The 21048-nt window shown below is 35.6% G+C and overlaps 1 protein-coding gene and 1 pseudogene across 4 annotated transcripts; both read right to left on the bottom strand.

Moving 5' to 3' along the window:
* Window positions 1–2133: 2133 nt before the first annotated feature.
* kctd17 (potassium channel tetramerization domain containing 17) lies at window positions 2134–18543 on the bottom strand. 4 transcript variants are annotated; one of them, XM_016490953.1, is made up of 7 exons: window positions 18031–18543; window positions 11283–11391; window positions 10376–10467; window positions 9928–10074; window positions 5454–5579; window positions 5052–5171; window positions 2134–3088 (listed from the first exon to the last, which is right to left on the bottom strand). In XM_016490953.1, the coding sequence occupies exons 1-6, from the start codon at window positions 18382–18384 to the stop codon at window positions 5076–5078; spliced, it is 924 nt and encodes a 307-aa protein (XP_016346439.1). In that variant the 5' UTR covers window positions 18385–18543; the 3' UTR covers window positions 2134–3088; window positions 5052–5075. The 4 variants fall into 4 exon arrangements, with proteins under 4 accessions (XP_016346439.1, XP_016346441.1, XP_016346442.1 ...); XM_016490955.1 differs by having other exon boundaries at window positions 9976–10074; XM_016490954.1 differs by lacking the exon at window positions 2134–3088 and adding an exon at window positions 4083–4324.
* Window positions 18544–19705: 1162 nt separating this feature from the next.
* LOC107692089 (phospholipase B-like 1) overlaps window positions 19706–21048 on the bottom strand; it is a 12953-nt pseudogene continuing 11610 nt past the window's right edge.

The following is a 21048-nucleotide window of genomic DNA, read 5'->3' as shown; positions in this document are numbered from 1 at the left end:
ATATGCTGTTGGTCAGTGTTCATGGAGCATGTGAGTGTAACAGTGTTTCATAGGTAAGATATTTAATTTTCATGTAAATATAATAAACATGATAAACACTTCAGACACGGCAGAATTTTATGAAAAAAAAAACCTTTGAGCTTTATTTGAATTATTCAATTATCACAATAATGCTGCTTGGACATCTAATTCATGATTGTTTTCTGCACTAAAAGATATTCTCTTGGCTGAAGAGAAACATTCATCTAATTTTCTTTAGCATACATACACTACTAAGGGTCTGAGCCTGGTTCCAATAGAACCCTTTAAGTTCAGAAAACCATTAGTAATTACTAAACATTTTCTTAACTTGAGGGGTTTGTCTCAACATGATATTGTGCTTTCAATGCTATTCAAAACTCATGAAATATGCAGTGTGCATGAATTAAAGTACATAATTTTACATGACATCTAAAGTACACGTATAAAGAAAACACTAAATAAATAAAATTCTATGACCTTTTACACTAATAAGCCAATACACATCCCATATTTAATAAATAAGTGTAACGTGAGAGCTCAGAGTGGAAGTATACACACTGCCTATAAATATAAAAAGTCAAACATGAAAGAAAGGGGAAAAAGGCAAAAAAAAAAAAGTATTACTTAATTTTGATGACACTATGTAACATAACATACATGAAACAAAAGCGTAAAAAATAAAATGGGCATTACATGTGTACAAAATAAAATTCAATATAAACCAAAACATCACCTGTGCCCTGACTAGCAACTTAATCTGTCATTTATTAGACTAAAATAAATACAAATGAATGGCACAGTATGATTATAAAAAAGGTCATATAAAATAATGCTATCAACACTTACAAGATAAACTTTAAAACTAAAACATACTTCTGAAATGCAATGCAGTGATAAGATTTGTTCAACACACCAGTACAAACTTGAAAGAAATTACTAGTGTACAGCACTGACACGCTAATAAGATATGTGTTGTATCAAAACTTTTGCTGCTTCTGCATCAGTTGCATCTAAACAGCTGGAGTTTGATATCTGTTTCATATAATTCACTGTTCTCTGTCTAGACACAATTATTATCCTCACAGTTCTAGAACATAGTTGCAGCTAACGGGGACAGAGTAAGAATTGATTGACCCAGTAACACACTGAGCTACAAAATTGTGTTTGCAAACACCTCTTTCCTCTCTCTGTATAAATGCAGTTATAATCATAATAAGTCTTGTTGAGATTACAAACAGATTAAACATATGTTTACAAAAAGACACTTTAAAGTCAGTTTTGACTGATAATGCTGTCATCAAACATGACAAAAATTATTTGACCCATTCAAATACAGTTTCTAAACACTTAAGTGACATTTAAAACGCATTTAAAAATGAATTTTACTGCATTAAATAGTAAATATCAAACCAAGTGGCATCTGCAAACAAATGAAGCATGACCTTTTCTCAGAACTAAGCATTTCTTTAAATGATTTTTAATCGACTGGTCCCAAGGCTATTTTTAGCATATATATATATATATATATATATATATATATATGTTGACAAAAAGACACTTTAAAGTCAGTTTTGACTGATAATGCTGTCATCAAACATGACAAAAATTATTTGACCCATTCAAATACAGTTTCTAAACACTTAAGTGACATTTAAAACGCATTTAAAAATGAATTTTACTGCATTAAATAGTAAATATCAAACCAAGTGGCATCTGCAAACAAATGAAGCATGACCTTTTCTCAGAACTAAGCATTTCTTTAAATGATTTTTAATCGACTGGTCCCAAGGCTATTTTTAGCATATATATATATATATATATATATATACTGTATATATGTATATATATATATATATATATATATGCTAAAATATATGATAAATGAAACCAGTTTCCCATGGCTTAGGTGTCCTATCAGAGTAACTACAAAAACCTAATAAACATCCTTCGCAGAACTGTTTTGCTTGAAAAGTGTGCTAGGGCTATCAGCCACTTGGTTTGCTATTCTGTTATATAATGCAATCACATTCATACATATTTAATTTAACTGTGGCTTAAGTGTCCAAACATGTTTTGGGGGCACTGTATCTTTGCAAATTTGTGCAAACCTACAGCATATTTAATAATAAACAAGCTTAGGCATGCAAACCAGCCCACAGCACATAAAAATCCCAAAGAATGCTAATATGCATGGCTGTAGGGAGCAAAAAGGTGATTGATCATTTGTTGAATTGAGGCATGTTGATTTGAACGATTTTGATTGCCATGCTTTGTTCCTTTGAAAGAAATCAAGCCTTCACACAAAACACATAATCCAGCACATTATCTGAACTTCATTTGAAGTAAACTCTGCCCAGGACCTATTAAAAATCCATAAACAGCAAACAAACACAACCAGAACCACAACATCCCGAGCCCTGTAATATTATGACCTCTAATGACACCCTGACCTTCTAGCTGGTGCCAACGACTATCAAAATGAACCGCCGCAGACTTTAAATGTGGCTAAAGTGCACTGCTGGTGGTCTGCCAGGGTGACACTGCTGGCACTGTACCCACAGCTGATGCTAAAAGGAACAGAACAGAACATGATCTGTTCATGTAGCAGAGCCGCCCTTCTTCTGCTAAAGTAAAAGTGCAAAACCTAAACTCTAAATACTAAATAACTGATTACAGTCTCATATTCACACAGTCTTTCCATCCTTCATGACAATGTATTTCCTGACTAAACCAGACTAAGTTCTTTAGTTTTTGTTTAAACGCTTTATATTTAGTGAAGTATCCTATAACTAGGTTGCACTCTTTGGTAACAGGCCATGTACTAAGACAGAGACTGTAAGGAACTGTGTCTTTTTTAATACCTTGGGTACCTTTTACTTTCAGGAACATTTCAATTTAAAACAATAACATTTTTTGCTGCTGGATGTGAAGTTCTTGTTTCCCGCTAATACCCGTTGTTCAAGTCAACAAATCTAAAAAAGTATGGCTATAAAAACAGCAATAAATGGATATCTAGAAAAATAAATTTCTTTGTATCCTACATCCGGGACCCATGGATCTGGAACAGCTGCAAGAGAGTTGGAAAAGAGCTTATAGACACAGAAATACACTACCGTTCAAGTGTTTGTGGTCAGTAAGATTTTTTTAAATATAAATTTATAAATTAATTGCATTAAATTGACCAAAAGGGACAAATACATTTATAATGTCACAAAAGATTTCAAATAAATGCTGTTCTTCTGAATCTTATTGGTATTCAAAGTATCCTGAAAAAAGTATCACAGTATCCACAAAAATATTTAGCAGCACAGCACCAAATCAGCATATTATTATGATTTCTGAAGGATCATGTGACACTGAAGACTGCAGTAATGGCTGCTGAAAATTCAGCTTCGCGACACAGGAATAAATTACATTTTAAAAATGTAGTAAAGGGGTCATAAAATGCGGTTTCAGATTTTTATAGCATGTTTCTCAAGGTTCATAAAGTTTGCAACGTTTTTTTGTACCAAAAAGGTCTAATATTTGTAAAAATCCTCATTTTCACTCTCCGTTAAAAACTGCAGAAACAGAAGTAAAAGCCCACTGCTGTGATTGGCTAACTTCATTGCACCATATCCATTTATTTACTGATTGTATTAGCAACACTTACAGCGTTAAATGTTGGTTTGACGAATAAGACTAAAAATAAATGCATTTACCTGCATTGCCTCAGAATTGCCGTATTGTTTAATAAAAGATCATTTGAAAAACCAGCAGCATTTAAAAAAAAAAAAAAAGTCTGTTGTAAAATGTGAAAAACAAACGAGAACTTTATTTTTAAGTTAGGCACATCATTAAAAATAAACTTCTGCCATGCATAGGAAGGCTATGCAAAGTTTTTGGAGGTGCAGTTTCTTTACATCCTACAGAGCCCCGGCCTAAAGGGACCTTTGCAAAAAAATAAAAAACATTCTGTGTATTTTTTATTTTTGCAAAGGTCCCTTTAGGGTCTCTGTAATATCCACTGACAGAACAACGTCTGAGTTTGACGGTCTTACTCGACATCTTTATCAAATGGCAATATCGCTCTTGTGATTGATGGACCGACATTTGTTGTTCAGAATCCACCTCCTTGATTGCGACACCTGATGTCACGATTCTCTCGATTTCAAATCCGGGCATTTCAGAAGGGTATAAAAGAATAATTCATATTTTAAACTTGGGAGTTTTTAGTTCTGAAACTTGCAGTATGTTTTTATGGTAGAGTAATCTCTTACATTTGTAAACATCAAGAACATTTTGATTCTCCATTTCATGACCCCTTTAAAACAGAAAACAGCTATTTTAAATTGTAATAATATTTTACAATATTACAGTTTTACTGTATTTTTGATCAAATAAATGCAGCCTTGGGTAAGCATAGGGGAAGTCAAAAACATAAAAAAATATTACAGACCCCAAACTTTTTAACGGTAGAGTATAGCTACAGAAATATATAATTACTAATAATTCCTGATATGGATAGTGTAGATTGTGAAATATGCCTCCTTGTATATTCCATGTAATACAAAGATAATTTTTGCTGAAGATGTGGATATGGGTGGAGATGGCAGTGACACAATGGCAATTTATGGAACAGATGCTGTGCTAAATATTGAGGAGTCATTCGGTCACCATTTCTGGTCTGATGACCTGTGCTAAAAATCCCATTTTAAAGCTACATTTATTCAAGTGGCACAATAGATTGTCTGCACACTTATGAATTGTGTTTTATGGATAAGTTACTTACGAGGGAAAATCATGCTTGGGAGTTTCTAGTAATATTTCTGGCTATTCCATTTCAGTGCACTGTTCTCATAAAAGGCAAGTAAAACTACAACCTTACACGAGAGGACTATTTTTACAGTCAAAAAATTTGATATAGATTTACTGTTGTTTATATGAGATCGTTTAATTTGGTGCACTGAAATGCAATTTACAGAAACCTTCTGACTGCTAGATTAAAGACATCTTCCACTAATACAACCAACATGACGGCATTTCCTCACCAATTCCTTTGACACATGTTTCTGCTAATCTCTAATCCACTCATTGGGGGTGGCATTTCTCTCTCCCTCTTGCTCCTCCTCTTCCTCCCTCGCTCCATCCTCCTCCTGTGTGTCCGAGGTCTAGTTGCGTTATGAGTGGACAACAGGGTGAACAGAAACCGGAGGGATTGCAGCACGACAGATGATGGCATAGCAAAAAAAAAAAAATGAAAAAGATTTATGAATATGTGAAGAGTAGGTGTGCAAATGGATCTCAAGGCTATTGATGTGGAATGAGATGAAAAGATGCAGATTTTGTAGGTTGTAAGCATGTTTTGGAGGAATGAGTCACTGTGCTTTACAGCGTTTGTGAGCTGGCACGGAGAGCATAAAATGAGTTTATGTGTCTGTAGGTCTTCCAACCTTAGTCTTGTGGCTCTGCTCTGTCCCCAAACCTCCACCTGAGGTATGCAGCTCTTTTGACACCACACAGAGAAATTCAGCCTGGTCCTCTGTTCCATAGCTGTAAGATGAGCCAATGTTCACCATCTTGAAAAGCAAGTAACAGCCAAGAAAGAGAGAGAGAGAGAGAGAGAGAGAGAGAGAGAGAGAGGTCTTTCATCATGAGAGGTACTTGAGATTGGAGGAGTCCTGGCTCAACACAAAACTCCATCAATTACCTCCCTCACCACACAGAAAGAAACACAGAGCATGGAATTCACAATCAGTGCAGGTGCGACTAAAACATGCAGTTTTGTACCTAAATTCGAATATAAGCACAAAACTAATCACGCAAACCATGGCCCCCTTCTGACCGTCCTTCATGAAATATTGAATTAAGCTCCTCCTCTACAATCTTTCCATCTGTATGTACTACAACACATCCCTAGAAAATTAAGCAAATACACACACACACACAGACGAGAGAGAGAGAGAGAGAGAGAGAGAGAGAGAGAGAGAGAGAGAGAGGTCTTTCATCATGAGAGGTACTTGAGATTGGAGGAAAGGAAAAGGAAGGAAAACATCAAGATGGATGCAATGCCTGGTCAGCTGTGCCAAAACCATCTTCATTGCTTCCTTAGAGATTAGAAGTTGGGCAACTAGTCGTTTACCAACAGACTATTTGTGAGCTTTACCTAGTTTTTCTTTTCAGTTTGATTTAGATGCAATGTAAATCCAATGTAAATGGCTGTGCTTTAAAGCAAAATAATTAAAGAGACAACTTCTCAGAGAGGAGTTTAACATATTGATAGTGCTGATAGTGCTTAAGCCTGGTGTGAATAATGTTTGCATGATTTTTCACAATGGATGCATAATTTTCGTGTAAATTAGTGCTGTCAAAATTAGCGCGTTAACGCATGTGATACATTTTTTCAGTTTAACGGCTTTAAAAATATTTAATGCAATTAACACAGAGGCGGAGCTAGGGTTGGCCACCCCACTCACAACTGCTGCTTCTGTCTCTTTCTATTTAGACGCAGAACGTCTTTACGGCCACATCAAATGGGAGTCTTTTCAGACACGCACTCCAACTTCACCTCAGCGCCAGGTGCTAGTCAAACACACACGGAAAAGGTGCAGGTGACGAGGGAGCTTCAGTAGAACAACAGTGAACTGTTAGATGAGATGTTGTCAGGCCATATGTCAGTAAAAACCAATTTTCCTGTCCTGTCAGCTGTTATACTGTGCTCGTAGCACATGCTCCGTATTATATTAAAGTTCTATATCGCTATAAAGCACAGATGAAACTATGAGCATGCAATGTCATAGTTATGATGTCTGTTAAGTCATAAAGTTACCCAAAAAAAGGCGATTAAAGCTGCCTTAAAACTGTGCATGCATGTAAGTATTTGTTATATACGAGTCACATTTAAGAACATGCCTCTGAGATGCACTGGAGCAGCCCAGCACTGTCTCCCTCATCTAACACACCCGATTCAACCCGTCAGCTCATTAGTAGAGACTTTAAACCTCAAGCAGGCCAGAAAAGATAAAGAGTTGTGAAAATACGATGCTTGTCAGATCCGCGTCATGTTCAGCAGCGGCAGCTCTTAAAGCAGCCAAATAACCATATAACCAGCTGCTGTGATGTCTGTCAATCAAAGAACAAAAGAAAAAAAGAGCTTTAAGGATTCATCTAGATTTAATTCAGAATTTAGTGTTTGATTACTTCATTCAATTTCTGTATATTTCCTACTTGCTGAAGGGCACAGGTAGCTAAATATGACATTTATTATCAGGGGCGTGGGAAGACGTTTTAGGTTGGAGGTGCTGTACGCGCGGGGGGGCGACAGAGGCTATTTACACTTTGTGAAAATAGCAATATTTTTTTGTGATATCATATGCTATTTACATATGTGCAAATAGCTATAGATTCTATTATACTATGTTAAAATAGCAGGATATTCTGCTAATTACTTGTTGCAAGTGGCAATTATCTGCACCTCAGCATTGTAATACATTATAAAACAGATTTCTGTATATTTCCTACTTGCTGAAGGGCACAGGTAGCTAAATATGACATTTATTATCAGGGGCGTGGGAAGACGTTTTAGGTTGGAGGTGCTGTACGCGCGGGGGGGCGACAGAGGCTATTTACACTTTGTGAAAATAGCAATATTTTTTTGTGATATCATATGCTATTTACATATGTGCAAATAGCTATAGATTCTATTATACTATGTTAAAATAGCAGGATATTCTGCTAATTACTTGTTGCAAGTGGCAATTATCTGCACCTCAGCATTGTAATACATTATAAAACAGTATGCAATAATAACTTATTGAGTGTAAATTTGAATTATAATTCAAATTATTAAATGGATGCCACCTTATTGGGACAAAAGCCCTCCCTACACCTACCCTAACCCTACCCGATACTTTATTTTCAACTTTTTGATTATTTCCTTCATTTTTATTAAAAATGAATACTTTTCTGATGTGATTTGAAATTTGAAAAGGGAGAAAAAAAGTTCGCCAAAAGGCAGATTCGAACCCGGGTCTATCACGTCAAAAGGAGTAGCCTATGGCACATGCTTAACCATCTACACCACTGAATCGGACTATTGATGAGACTTTTGTAATGTTGACTATCCCAATCACACGTTCGTGGGTGCAGTTAGTGTAAATAGCCTCTGCCAAGGCAAGTAGACGCTCCGTTTTTTTAAATTCCCAACAGTTAAACAGTTGCACACAGAAAAAAACAGGGGGTGCTGCAGCACCCTCAGCACCCCCACTTCCCGCGCCTATGTTTATTATAATGGGTTTATGTGAAGATTGTTTTACGTTCACTAAAAGCTGTTATTTTATAGAGTCTAATGTTAAAATTGATAGCTCTCAATTATAGCTACTGTAATGTTAAATGGCTATAGTCAATGGTTAAATATTAGGGGGGAAAAAAACTATTTCCTAGAGACATCAGTAATATTGGTAACAGTGATACTCATCCTTAGACATTAAAAAATGCCATTAAACAATTATAAAAAAAATATACTGTATGTTGTTTTTTACATTAATTAGCAATATATTTTTTTTTATATTTGCAATATAAAATTATATTTAAAAACTTTAATGTTACGTGGGAATAATCATGATTAATTTCAGGAAAAATGTGTGAGTTTTTTTTTAATTAATTAAATTAATAATTACTTAATTTTTTTTTAATCGAATGACAGCACTAGTGTAAACTAATAATTTTTTGTAATAAAAGGTTTATTTAGCATTGATATATTTAAATGTTGAACCTTTTAAATGTTGGTCTATGTACACATGCAGGTGGATGTTTTTGGATGTTGCATCATGTCTCACGCTGTTTTTCAGTGTCTCACACCATGAGCACTGCACTGCAAGGGGCTAGTTTAAATAGATAGTTTGCTCAAAAATGAACATTGTCATCATTTACTCCCCCTTATGTTGTTCCAAACCCATATGACTTTCTTTCTTCTGTGCAGCACAAAAGAAGATATTTTGAGAAACATCTGTTTGTTTTTGTTTTTTTTGTCCATACAAATGGAATTTTTTGATTACCAATGTTCCTGAAAAATTATTTTGTGTTTCACAGAAGAAAGAAATGCATACAGGTTTGGAACAACATGACACTGAGTAAAATGACAGAATTTGCATTTTTAGGTGAACTGTCCCTTTAAGAAACACGTCTGATTGGTATATGGTGGACCATAAATCAGCCGTATTACTTCAAAATATGTAGTTTTGCTCATGTCTAAAGTGCACAATATCATTGAGGATACGCAAAACTACATACCAACAAAGCTGGAATAATATCACATAATTTGTCATTTTACAAAAAAAACAAACAAACGCATAATATGTGACCCTGGACCACAAAACCAGTAAGGGTCAATTTCTTGAAATTGAGATGTATACATCATCTGAAAGCTGAATAAATAAGCTTTCCATTGATGTATGGTTTTTTAGGATAGGACAATATTTGGCCGAGATACAACTATTTGAAAATCTGGAATCTGAAAGTTGTCCAAATTAAGTTCTTAGCAATGCATATTACTAATCAAAAATTAAGTTTTGATATATTTATGGTAGGAATTTTATAAAATATCTTCATGGAACATGATCTTTACTTAATATCCTAATGAATTTTGGCATGAAAGAAAAATCGATAATTTTGACCCATACAATGTTTTTTTGGCTATTGCTACAAATATACCCCAGCGACTTAAGACTGGTTTTGTGGTCCAGGGTCACATATGATTAAAAGCGTTTGGTGAAACTGACCATGTAAAATCCAGTTGAATACAAATGGCAAAAAGTTCAATTTCACACGGTAGCTACGTTACTGGACTCTGAATCTGAGGGGAGAATTGGACACTGGGAGCATTAGGATCAGGGGAAGGGAAATCGACTCAGTGTCAGTCCAACCCACAGTCCAGAGCAGTCCGGGGCGGGGTTTTCGGCAGGTGCGCACGCTGACCTGCTCAAACTTCCAGCCGTCAGACATGGTGGACACCATCTGGGTCAGCTCCTCTTCCTGACACTGCAACACCCGGTAAACATGCTTTGGTGGTACCTGCTGTATGAGAGACCGAGAGAGAGGGTGAAGACTGGTGAAGTGTAAAAAAGGAATGTGGTGGGAAGTAGAGGATGATGCCAAAAGGCAAGTATGAAAAGAAAAGCAAGAGTGGGTGGGAAACCGACGGCTGTTGCATAAGCACGCAAATATAGTCATTAATGTACAGTAGAAACTGAGATGGACAGAAATACAGTGCTGAGAAAGTGAAGAAACTGAAAAAAATGGATACTTATGAAAAAAAATGAATGCTATTTTTTTGGGGAAAGGTACGTGGAGGCATGATAAAGGCCCTGCTCATTACCTGTGTGGCCTTGGAGTCTCGCTCAAGAATCCGCTCTTTGATTAATTTAATCAGCGGTGTGATGTTGTAGAATTCTGCCTCCTCCAAGACACCTGAAGGCACAGACACACTTTGCTTTTAAAAACTGAAATTGGATTTTGTTTCAGTTATGCGTTGTTTTGACAAGATATGCTCCAATATTGAAATTCCAAATGCATTAAACATAAAACACTAACTAAAATGAATTGTTGTAAATGCTAAAAGTGAATTTAGGCATCACTACATTATAATGTACAGTATGAAAAATGGATATTCATTTTAAGATTTGCTCAATATTATATTCAACAGTGTTTTTCAATTATTAGTCTTTTTAAAGATCAAATTAGATGAAGGCAAAGGTAATCTAAATAAAAAAAACAGGGGAAATGAGAATGTACAATTAAATACCCAAAATCAGCTAATAGTGCTGTTAACTAAAACTATAAAAAAAAAAAAAAATCATAATTTAAAATAAAACCATAATAAAATTAAATATAAATAATAGGTAAAAACCTTAAACTAAACGAAAATGTGAAATTTTGTCATGACAACTAACTGAAAGTACAAAAATTTATAAAACTAAAATAAAAATTAATAAAAACTAAATATAAATATAAAAAACACTTACGAAAAGAAACTAAAATAAATGAAAACTTAAATATAAAATATCAAAATATTAATAATATAATAGTATATTAATACTAATAAAATAAGTCAAATAGTACTGATAAATTAAAAAAATAAATAAAATAAAATCATATGGTACCGATGCATTCCTAATTATGATGTGTTAATATTAAATATATATTATACAGTATAATATTAAAATATGACCACCCATTTTTAAAAAGCATAGACTAACAACTGTTAAGAAAGTGAATTAACAGACCTTCTTCTGCCAACTCCTTGTTATAAACCAGCTTCCCATGTCGCAGATAGTTGAGTATGGGACCAAAATAGGTGGGGTCTCGGTCAATCACATAAGCACCAGTTTCATCCTACACAAAGAGATCATAGCTCCCTCAATAATGAGATATTTCATTATTTGCTGTATAAATATTATTTCATCAAATATGTAGGCCTAATATAAAATTTATTTAAAAATAAATACACATTGTTTAATCATAATGCATTTAACATTTTACTAATATTAATAATGTGGTGACTGTCAGGAAATTCCCTATGCAAATGTACCACTGACTCAGTGCTGAAGCTGTTTAACTGATGTACAGGATGCACTGAGCAGTACATAACCCCAGGGGATAAAAATGTGACTTGGCACAAGAGAGAAAAGAACATTAAAGGAAAGGGCATGTGGAAAGTGGCAGTGAGCGCAGGTCACAGTCATTGTCCCAGAATGGCTGAGGGTCTCCTCTCTGCAATGAATTAACCTTAAGAGCTCGGCACAGCTCTAGCAAGAGCAGGACATCATGTAGTTTACAAAATGCCCTACAGAGAACATTACACAACTGAGCCCAGGGCATGAGCACTCAAAACCCACAAAGAGCAATAAGAAAAAAAGGGAGTGCACAGAAGCGCACTAGAGTGAAAAAGGTAAAAAGAAAGAGGAAGATGTTGGCGTAACAGAAGGCTCAAGACTGAATAGAGGCTCTGCAATGTTCTAAAAACACTTTAATAGAGAAAGAAGAAAGCATAAATGAGATAACTCATTGCAGATTCACAACATGAACATGAACAACATACCTACCTACACAAAGTTATTTATCATGTATAGAAAATGAACACCCACCGAGCACAAAAACAGAGGTAATGGCTTTGGCAAGTAAGAAATGGCTGCAGCTTTTGATCAAAAATACATTGAAAACATTCATATTTGTAATATTATTACCACTTAAAATATATATATTTTTTATTTTATATTTTTCTGTTATGGTATATTACTCCAGTTTTCAGTGTCACGTGATCCTTCAGAAATCATTCTAATATGCTTATTTTGTTCAAGAAATATTTCTTGTTATTATCAATTCTGAAAACTGCTTTTTTGTAGAAACTGTGATCATTTTTTCAGGATTCTTCGATGAATAGAAAGTTAAAAAGAACAGCATTATTTAAAACAGAAACATTTTGTAAAATTATAAATGTCATTTTTGATCAATTTAACATGACCTTGCTAAATAAAAGTATTATTATTTTTAATTTGAGCAGTAGTATATAGTTTAAAATAAATAATGCTAAATACAGTTGCATGGCCCATATGAAATATTTATGCTTGGTAAATTTTCTTATTTAACCATCCATTCATTTTGGACCCTGCATGTGACTCGCTCCAGATTCACAACATGGACACGAACAACATACATAGACAACAAACTAATTATGACACAGTTGAAAAAGCATCAACAAATATTTTCATTAGCTGCACAAAATCTCAGACAATAATAGCACAGAACATGATTTGCACTCACACAGAAAAATCCCATTTTCGAAACAGCAAGTGCAGCAGACAGCCTCACACAAGACATGACTAGACTTGACAGCAGGCATGACAACACCTGCACATGACTCCTGCAGTGAGCTCAGCACTTCACAAGAACAAGAGGATTTTACACATAATTCTACTGTATATGTAGTAAACGCACAAAATTCAACATCAGACGTGTCCGTTATCTGTCTGTGCTCATCTTGCATTAACATTAAACTCTGCAGTTGCACAATGAAGTATAAGAACCAGGGCCCGGTTGCATGAAAGCCCTTATGCTAAGAAATCCCTTAGTTATAAAGTTAAGGGAGCCCTTAGTGAAACTTGGGTTGCAAGAAAAAACCTAAGGGTCAACTTAAGGAACCTTAAGGCTGCCATTAAGTATTCCTCTTAATTATTTAAGTGTTCCCTTAAGTGTTGCTACAAAGTCCTTAACCATTTCACCTTAATAAATTTAAGGGACCAAAAGATCTCCCTTAAGTCATCTTAAACTCAGTATCTGCAGGATTTTTAAACTCAAATGTAAGACTTAAGACATTTTTTAAGACCTGCACAAATAAAATAGCGCAGTAGGGCAATGACTATGGTAACATATTAAACCGTAAAATGACTGTAAAAACCATGACTTACAGGTTTTCACAAAACAAAGTTTTATATCCATTTTTAAGTAAATGGACGAGTTGTATCAATTATGATATCAATTTAAACAATTATTATTAATCAATTATTACATTAATTAAATAACAATATAAATATAATTTGTCTTAATTGTTTAGATTTTTATAATGTATTATCTTGTCGATCCACCTGTTCACATTTACAACTCTGCGTGTTTGCAGCATCAAAACATGGGTTAATTTTCACATTTGGTAAATTTTCCATCATTGGTCAGCAGGAGGCGCTTTCACTGAAGAAACAAAGCGGTTTCCTCGGTAACGACTGTACACAAAGTAGCACAGAAACAGCAGCGCTCATGTTTATTTAGTGTCTGTCTGTGTTTTAGTTAGTTAGGTTTGTATTTCATTATGTTCTGTTTATTGTCATGGATATGTATACATATCTGTTTATTGTGAGATGTAGTAACTATAGTAACCGCGGCGCCCATTGCCGTATGTTGCCAGAAACTTCCGTGAAATGCTTAGTATAAACACTTAGGTAAGGGTGACAGTTAAGACGTTTGTTGCAAAGCTCCTAAAGAAATCCCTTATCTCAGGGATTTTTTCTCCCTCAGGGATACCCCCAAGTCAAATTACTTAAGGACTTTCATGCAACTGGGCCCAGGTCCAGATGGGGAACTAGCTGCATCCCATGGGAAATACCTGCTAGGCAAATAAAGAGCTTATTAAATTTCAAAACAGAACTGCATAATAACCTGTGCCACGCAAAGCCTCACAGCATGCTACAAGAAAGCCGAAAAAATTATTTAAACTTCATCAATACTGGCTTATGCACATACTCATTCAAAATGTTGAACTAGCTAATAATATTCATTAGTCAAAACCACCTCATGACAAAAAAGTAAGACACGTCTTAAAGGGGTCATATGATGCGATTTAAATTTTTCCTTTCTCTTTAGCACACCTCGCTTTTCAGACCGATGAGCTTTGTAAAAATCTTTGAGTGTTTCAGAAAGGAGGGGGGAATAGAGGAGAAACAATAATAAAGTGACATGACATGTGGCCAAGTATGGTGACCCATACTCGGAATTAGTGCTCTGCATTTAGAGCTGCACGATTAATCGTTAAAAGATCGCACAATGCACTGGATAGCTGGCCAATCAGAGCACACCTCGCTTTTCAGACCGATGAGCTTTGTAAAAATCTTTGAGTGTTTCAGAAAGGAGGGGGGAATAGAGGAGAAACAATAATAAAGTGACATGACATGTGGCCAAGTATGGTGACCCATACTCGGAATTAGTGCTCTGCATTTAGAGCTGCGCTGTTTGTGAAATTACGTCTCACACAAGGTTTTCAAATTACTTTATAAGTTATTTAATTAAGACATATGAAGGTGAGTACCTCACCTTCAGCATTATAATTATTTCACCCGCGCTGGACAGAGACCGAGACGTGCAGCTGCATGTCGTGCCAAACCTCTGACGGCAGGCTTGAGATCGTTTTTTTGAGATCGGCCTTTTTAGAGACTACCGATCAATCATCCCAAAGCGATTATCGGCCGATAGTGATCGGTAGCCGATCAATCGGAGCACCCCTACTCAACACATCGATTATACAATAATTTAACTATATAAACTTAAACTCTTTGAAAAGGAAAAATGCATGTAAACTACCAATGAAGAACAGACTAGGCCAGGAATAGAACAGAGAAGCCTCCATAGATATTTTTGTGCAGAGGGCTGGAAGTCTTCGAGGTGCCATGACTCTAATCTCATTAGAAGAGTGACATGAGCAGTGAGAGAGCACACAACACCGCAGTGGCTAGTAATAACTGAGCTGTGATGGGAGATCGTCTGTGCCTCATCACTTACTGTGGAGATGGAGGTGCTTTGAGTGTGGAATAAGAGGGAACATAAGAGGAGAGCTTGGGAGTGGGTGGATACTAGGGGTGGAAAGGTTCAACTTACTCACGGTTCGGTTTGTACCGCGGTTTTTAGGGTCACGGTTTCGGTACGGTACAGTACGTGTTATGTTTAGGCAAAAACTATACTGTCAAATAAAAATAAAGAAAATAAGAATAATCTATCTAACTACAAGCAACAGCACAAATAAATACAGTAGAGTAAAGATACAAATAAAATAAACGGTGATTATCAGTTTTTTTTTAGGTAGGTCTAACATTCGTTTTTAGGTACAGAAATTGAATAAAGTAATGAAATGTAAAACAGCATTGCATATTTGACTGTATAAATTAAAGATGAATCTTTATTAAAGTTACAAAAGCTATTAAATCAAGAGCAGTGTGTGATTTCTTTGTTGCTGTTTGATTAATATTAAGAAAGTACTGTCACTTTAAGATGCTGTAAGTACGTTCAGCCAGCTATGTCTGCTATAGGATACTTACCAAGACAGGCATTTTGACAATTTTTGTCCATTCAAACACAATACTTCAGAGAGCTTAATATTTGCTTTTTGATATTAATATTAATATTTGCTGGTTTGAGCGCTTCGGATGAGCGCACGCACAAATCTTTTCACTGCGCGCACGAGCTCGTGTCTTCTGGCTCTTAAATGTTTAAACTGGCAAGGCTTAAATGAGTTTACTTTAAACACAGATATCAACGTGTGCTGTTCAGGTCTCACCTGTGCATGCATCAGCACCCGGGTGATGACGGAATAAATGACTGCTCATATTCCAGCATACGGCACTCGCATTGAACAAGAGTGAATGGTTTGTCCACGTTTTTTTCATCGCTGTTTTTGTAATGTATTGGGAAGCCAGAATGCACATCCATCAACAGAAACATACAATAGCTGAACCATGTTTGTTTTACGTGTTATTTATAGCAAACCATATTACAGATGCGTTGTCAGATTTAAGTCGAACCGCGGTCCTAGTGCGTTCCACCCCTAGTGGATACTGTGAAGGCAGAGTACCGGTAATCTGTTAAGTCAAATACTTTTTCTATGCCTTAATGCTGTAAGAGTAAATGGGAGCTAAAAATAAAATTAGCATATACTGTATATGCGTAAAGATCACAACATTTCAACCCAAAATTGAAAAGAAAAAGAAAAAAATGTAACTTTAAGAAGATGAAGCTTAAAATAATTTGCATTATTTGCATTTTTACATTATTTTCATGATAAAGAAATTACTTATTACTGTAATATGGAGGCAAAAAACTAAAATATATAATTGTTACTGTATTTACCATTGATGATGGCACAAGGAAGAACATATGGTGCCATGTCACAAAGATATCCATTTGTATATGCAAAAAAATACAATTCAATACAAAATCATCCATAGATTCCCCATCCGCTGGCCTTTTTTATTTTTTCATTGTTATATGTTTAAAATGTACAACAGAAATAAGTACCTTATTGCAGGTTGTAGATATTGGAAATATTGAAAATGATATTTGGTATCTAACTAGAATTACATCCAGTTTTATTAGATTCGGGCCTTCCAAGCAGACACAAAGACATCTGCCAACATGAAATTATGTAAAATATTAACCTTTGCTGCCAGAAGAAAAAAAAAAAATGATTGCAGTGGGTCAGTGATAAGGCCCACTTCACATAAGAGTTGGCATAAGGTGATATTTGCTTTGGTCCCACTAGAACTCCTGGCATGTGCTCTACATTCTGACAGATCAGTTCTATAAGATATGGATGCTTTATTTGGATTATTTTAGGCCTCATTTAACAAGAAGTATCCTAACCTTAAAGGGATACTCCACCCAAAAATTATTTACTCACCCTCATGTCATTCCAAAACTGTCTGACTTACTTAAGATATTTGGAGAAATGTTTGTGTCCATTCAAGGCTCCAATGTTGGTTGGTTCCCAACATTCTTCAAAATATCTTCTTTTGTGTTCCACATAAGAAAGGAATACACACAGGTTTGGAATGACATGAGGATGAGTAAATGATGACAGAATTTTAATTGACCGTTCCTGATTTACATGCTTAATTTGCTGTGTGTCTCACCAATGTACACATGTACACTATGCTCACAAATAATGTTAAAATGAAAATAAATAAAATGAAAATAATATATGATTACATAAATTACTGCCTTTAATATATCCTGATAAAAAATACTGTATTAATATTATTTATATTGAATTAATAACTTAAAGATTAGTTTCATTATTATTATCATCATTATTATTAACTCGTTAAATATTAAACAAGTCAATAATAATAATAATAATGATAATAATATAATAATAATAATAATAATAATAATAATAATAATATGCTTTATTATCTGCATGCAAAATACAAATTCATGAGATTCAACCTTATAAATTGAGGGTGTATGTTACTGATGATGATCTGGTGATCAGCCCATCAAGAGAACTGGACAAAATCAGCTTCAGGTAGATCACATTATCTGCTAAAGGCATCATGGAGTACAATATGGATATTTCTGGTTAATAACTGCGATGCTGCTCAAATGCACAAACACACTGGGGGTCCGCATCATTAAGCAGCGCAGCACGTGCGCATCCATCTGACTGAAGACGCCCGCTGCATCATTAACACACAGTCATATACTAACATCACTTACCGTGTCAGAATGTAAGTCCTGCTGCTGACACAGTCGATACAGAAATGAAGTTTGTTCCTTTAGCAGCGTCTGTCGTGTCGTTAGAAACACCGTCCCCCCGACGTTGAGACGGACCCATTTGCCGTTATTGCCTCCAGTTGTATTGACAGTTGAACCGTTTTCTATGATATTTTCAGCCCCACCGGGTTCAACAGTAGTGGATGTGGCTGTTGTGGCTCCTTCACTTCCCTCGTTGTCTTTGTTGTTATTATTGTTGTTGTTATTATTGTTCAGATTGTTGTATGTTGCTGAAAGGGATCTCGTTTCCGGTAAAGCCTGAGGCGCCGCCGTTTTTCCTTTGTCCTCCGTTGCCATTAGGGTACTACACTGAGGCTGGTGTGCGGAGTGTATGCGGACTGTCGGTGCGGCTCGGATGCTGTTCTGGTGCCGTTCTGTCTCCCGCGGCGAAGCGGCGTGCTGCTGGTTTTGTTCGTTTCATGGAAGTAGAATACGCGCGGCAGTTGATTGGCTCGTTTCCTGCGATGTGTTCGCCCCGCCCACTTGCACGTTGATGCACTTTTGACTGCTGGGTGTGTTTATGTATGAACAGCAATGGATATTTAAAATTCTGCACTATGTCTAGGACAATCGACTTACTCTTTGGTACATTCTCAAATTATTCTGATAAAAGGATTGTCAGGTTTTACACATACTTAAGTAAGCTAGTAGATGCAGATCTAGTGCTGCTGGTAAAGCAAAAGTGGAACAAGTCTAATACCGTTTGTTGTGCTGATAATATTAAAGGTTGGGGGAATCAAAGATAAAAGCTTTAAAAAGTGGCCACTGAAACCCAACACGATCGACCACTATTCTGCATATTAAGGTGGGTTAGAAGGGTATTAATACTTTTAAGCCTTTTTACTAATGGTTTCATACTTTTGACCCCATATATCATTTCTAACACAAAATAAAATTGAACATCCATTTATGATGTAGATTGTTGGTGTAAATTCATCATATTCAGCCTGTAGTTACAAATTATTCAGCTTGCAAAGACTAGACTATTCTCAGAGAATAGATTTATATAAATAATACAAAATGTACAATACTTTAATATAATTGATAATTTTAAAGGAATAGTTCACCCAAAAATGAAAATTTGCTAAAAATGTATTCACCCTCAGGGCATCTAAGATATAGATGAGTTTGTTTCTTCATCAGAACAGATTTTGACAAATTTAGCATTACATCACTTGCTAACCAGTGAATCCTCTGCAGTGAATGGGTGCCGTCAGAACAAGAGTCCAAACAGCTAATAAACACTTAACAATCCATCTCCAGTCCATCTCCAATTAACATCTTGTGAAGTGAAAAGATGTGTTTGTAATAAACAAATCTATCATTAGGACATTTTTAACTTATCAAGTCCTCTGTCCGTGCTATTGCTTTTCTCCAGTGAAAAAGTTTGATGACACTGCAGACGTTGTTCAGCTCAGTTTATCTTAATCTTAAATGACTGCATTGATACATTTGTTACTCATAATTTGTTAATATTAATGACCATGAGCTTTGTCATTAACACAGACATATCAGTTTGACTGTCAAGTTAGTTAGCAAATATTGTTACTGTAGTCTTTTATTGCATAAACATATGCCCAGCACTGATTGGAAGTATTATGCATTCAGTTGCAAAGCTTTATGGGACAGAAATGTACCCAATGACTTTGTGAAGCTGCCTGTAAATATCTGATGCAAAGTCGGCTAGATGCTTTCCAAGTCTTGCACCTGTAATCCTCTAGACTGCTGTTCATACACTGTACCAGACTACTATCAGTCTTGGCTTGATCTCTGGAACCAAAGAGCAGGGGCTGCATGGTGATGAACATAAAGTTGAAGGTCTGAGGGAGCCCATGATGAGCTGTCTGATTAAAACGGCTCCAAGAGAAAAGTGGAAGACCATTCTGAGTAGTGGGTCCGTTCACAGCTTCAGCCAAAAACATCTGGGTCATGTGATTAATCTGTAACCTAAAGGCATGCAGGCTGCATTAGAATCTCACTGTAACTTTACTGGCTTTTATGTAATAATAGCACATTGACCAAAACGACCTATTTCTATACCTTAGTATCATAACAGCCTCCTGGATGAGGTCGTCGGAGCCTCAGGTCATTTCGGCAGCAGATAGATTCACAAGGGTGCTTCTTTGAATATGGGTCTTTTCTGTAATCTAATATGACAGAGTGCTACTATTTAAGAGGGCAGATTAGTTTGAAGAAACAGTTTTGAATAATTTCTGAAGAAAGCACCTAAACTCACCATTGTACCTCATAATGTATTTCAAGGTGTCCAGATTAATGACTTTTCCCCTGGTCCCTGCGGAAAATTTTTGCAAGTGGACAGAGGTCATATGAGAAGTCTTCCCCATACTTTTCCCACATCACACCATAACCACTCATTCGGTAAATATCTGAGTAGAAAGGTATGTTGTAGGATGCCCAGTAACCTATTGAGAAGATTGGTAAAACATATGATCTTGTTAAATTTACCCTTCAGGGTGTGATTTTAGCTTCCTACTTACATCCTCTCAAATGAATTTCCAATGGACTGATCATATACTTTTCTTGTTATGAAAATACTCCTCACCATGACGAAGCACTGGTGACTGATCCGAGTACAACACCAAACCAGGAATCTGCTCCACAACAGTCAGACTCCAATCTTCAATCTGCTTTGCAAGGGAAACTCTTTTCAGATCCACTGGTTATTGTAGGTCCCTGACAAAAGTCATTCCAAAATAATTTGAAAATAAAAAAGCTATATCAGTGGGTATAGAAAAGAATAACCCCCTTTAAAATCACATTTTGTTGCTTTGCAGCCTGAAATGAAGACAGACACAGTTTTTGTTTTATCCAGCTGTATTTATTCAGTGCAACTTATAACATCCAAGTGAAATATATAACACCAACATAAATTATATTATATATATATATATATATATATATATATATATTTCAAATTATATTTAAATAATACAAAAATAA

This window comes from Sinocyclocheilus anshuiensis, unplaced genomic scaffold (genome assembly GCF_001515605.1).
Source record: "Sinocyclocheilus anshuiensis isolate Anshui unplaced genomic scaffold, SAMN03320099.WGS_v1.1 scaffold726, whole genome shotgun sequence".
NCBI classification, from domain to species: Eukaryota; Metazoa; Chordata; class Actinopteri; order Cypriniformes; family Cyprinidae; genus Sinocyclocheilus; species Sinocyclocheilus anshuiensis.
The sequence above is the reverse complement of the archived record's forward strand: the minus strand, read 5'-3'. Positions and strand labels throughout refer to the sequence as shown.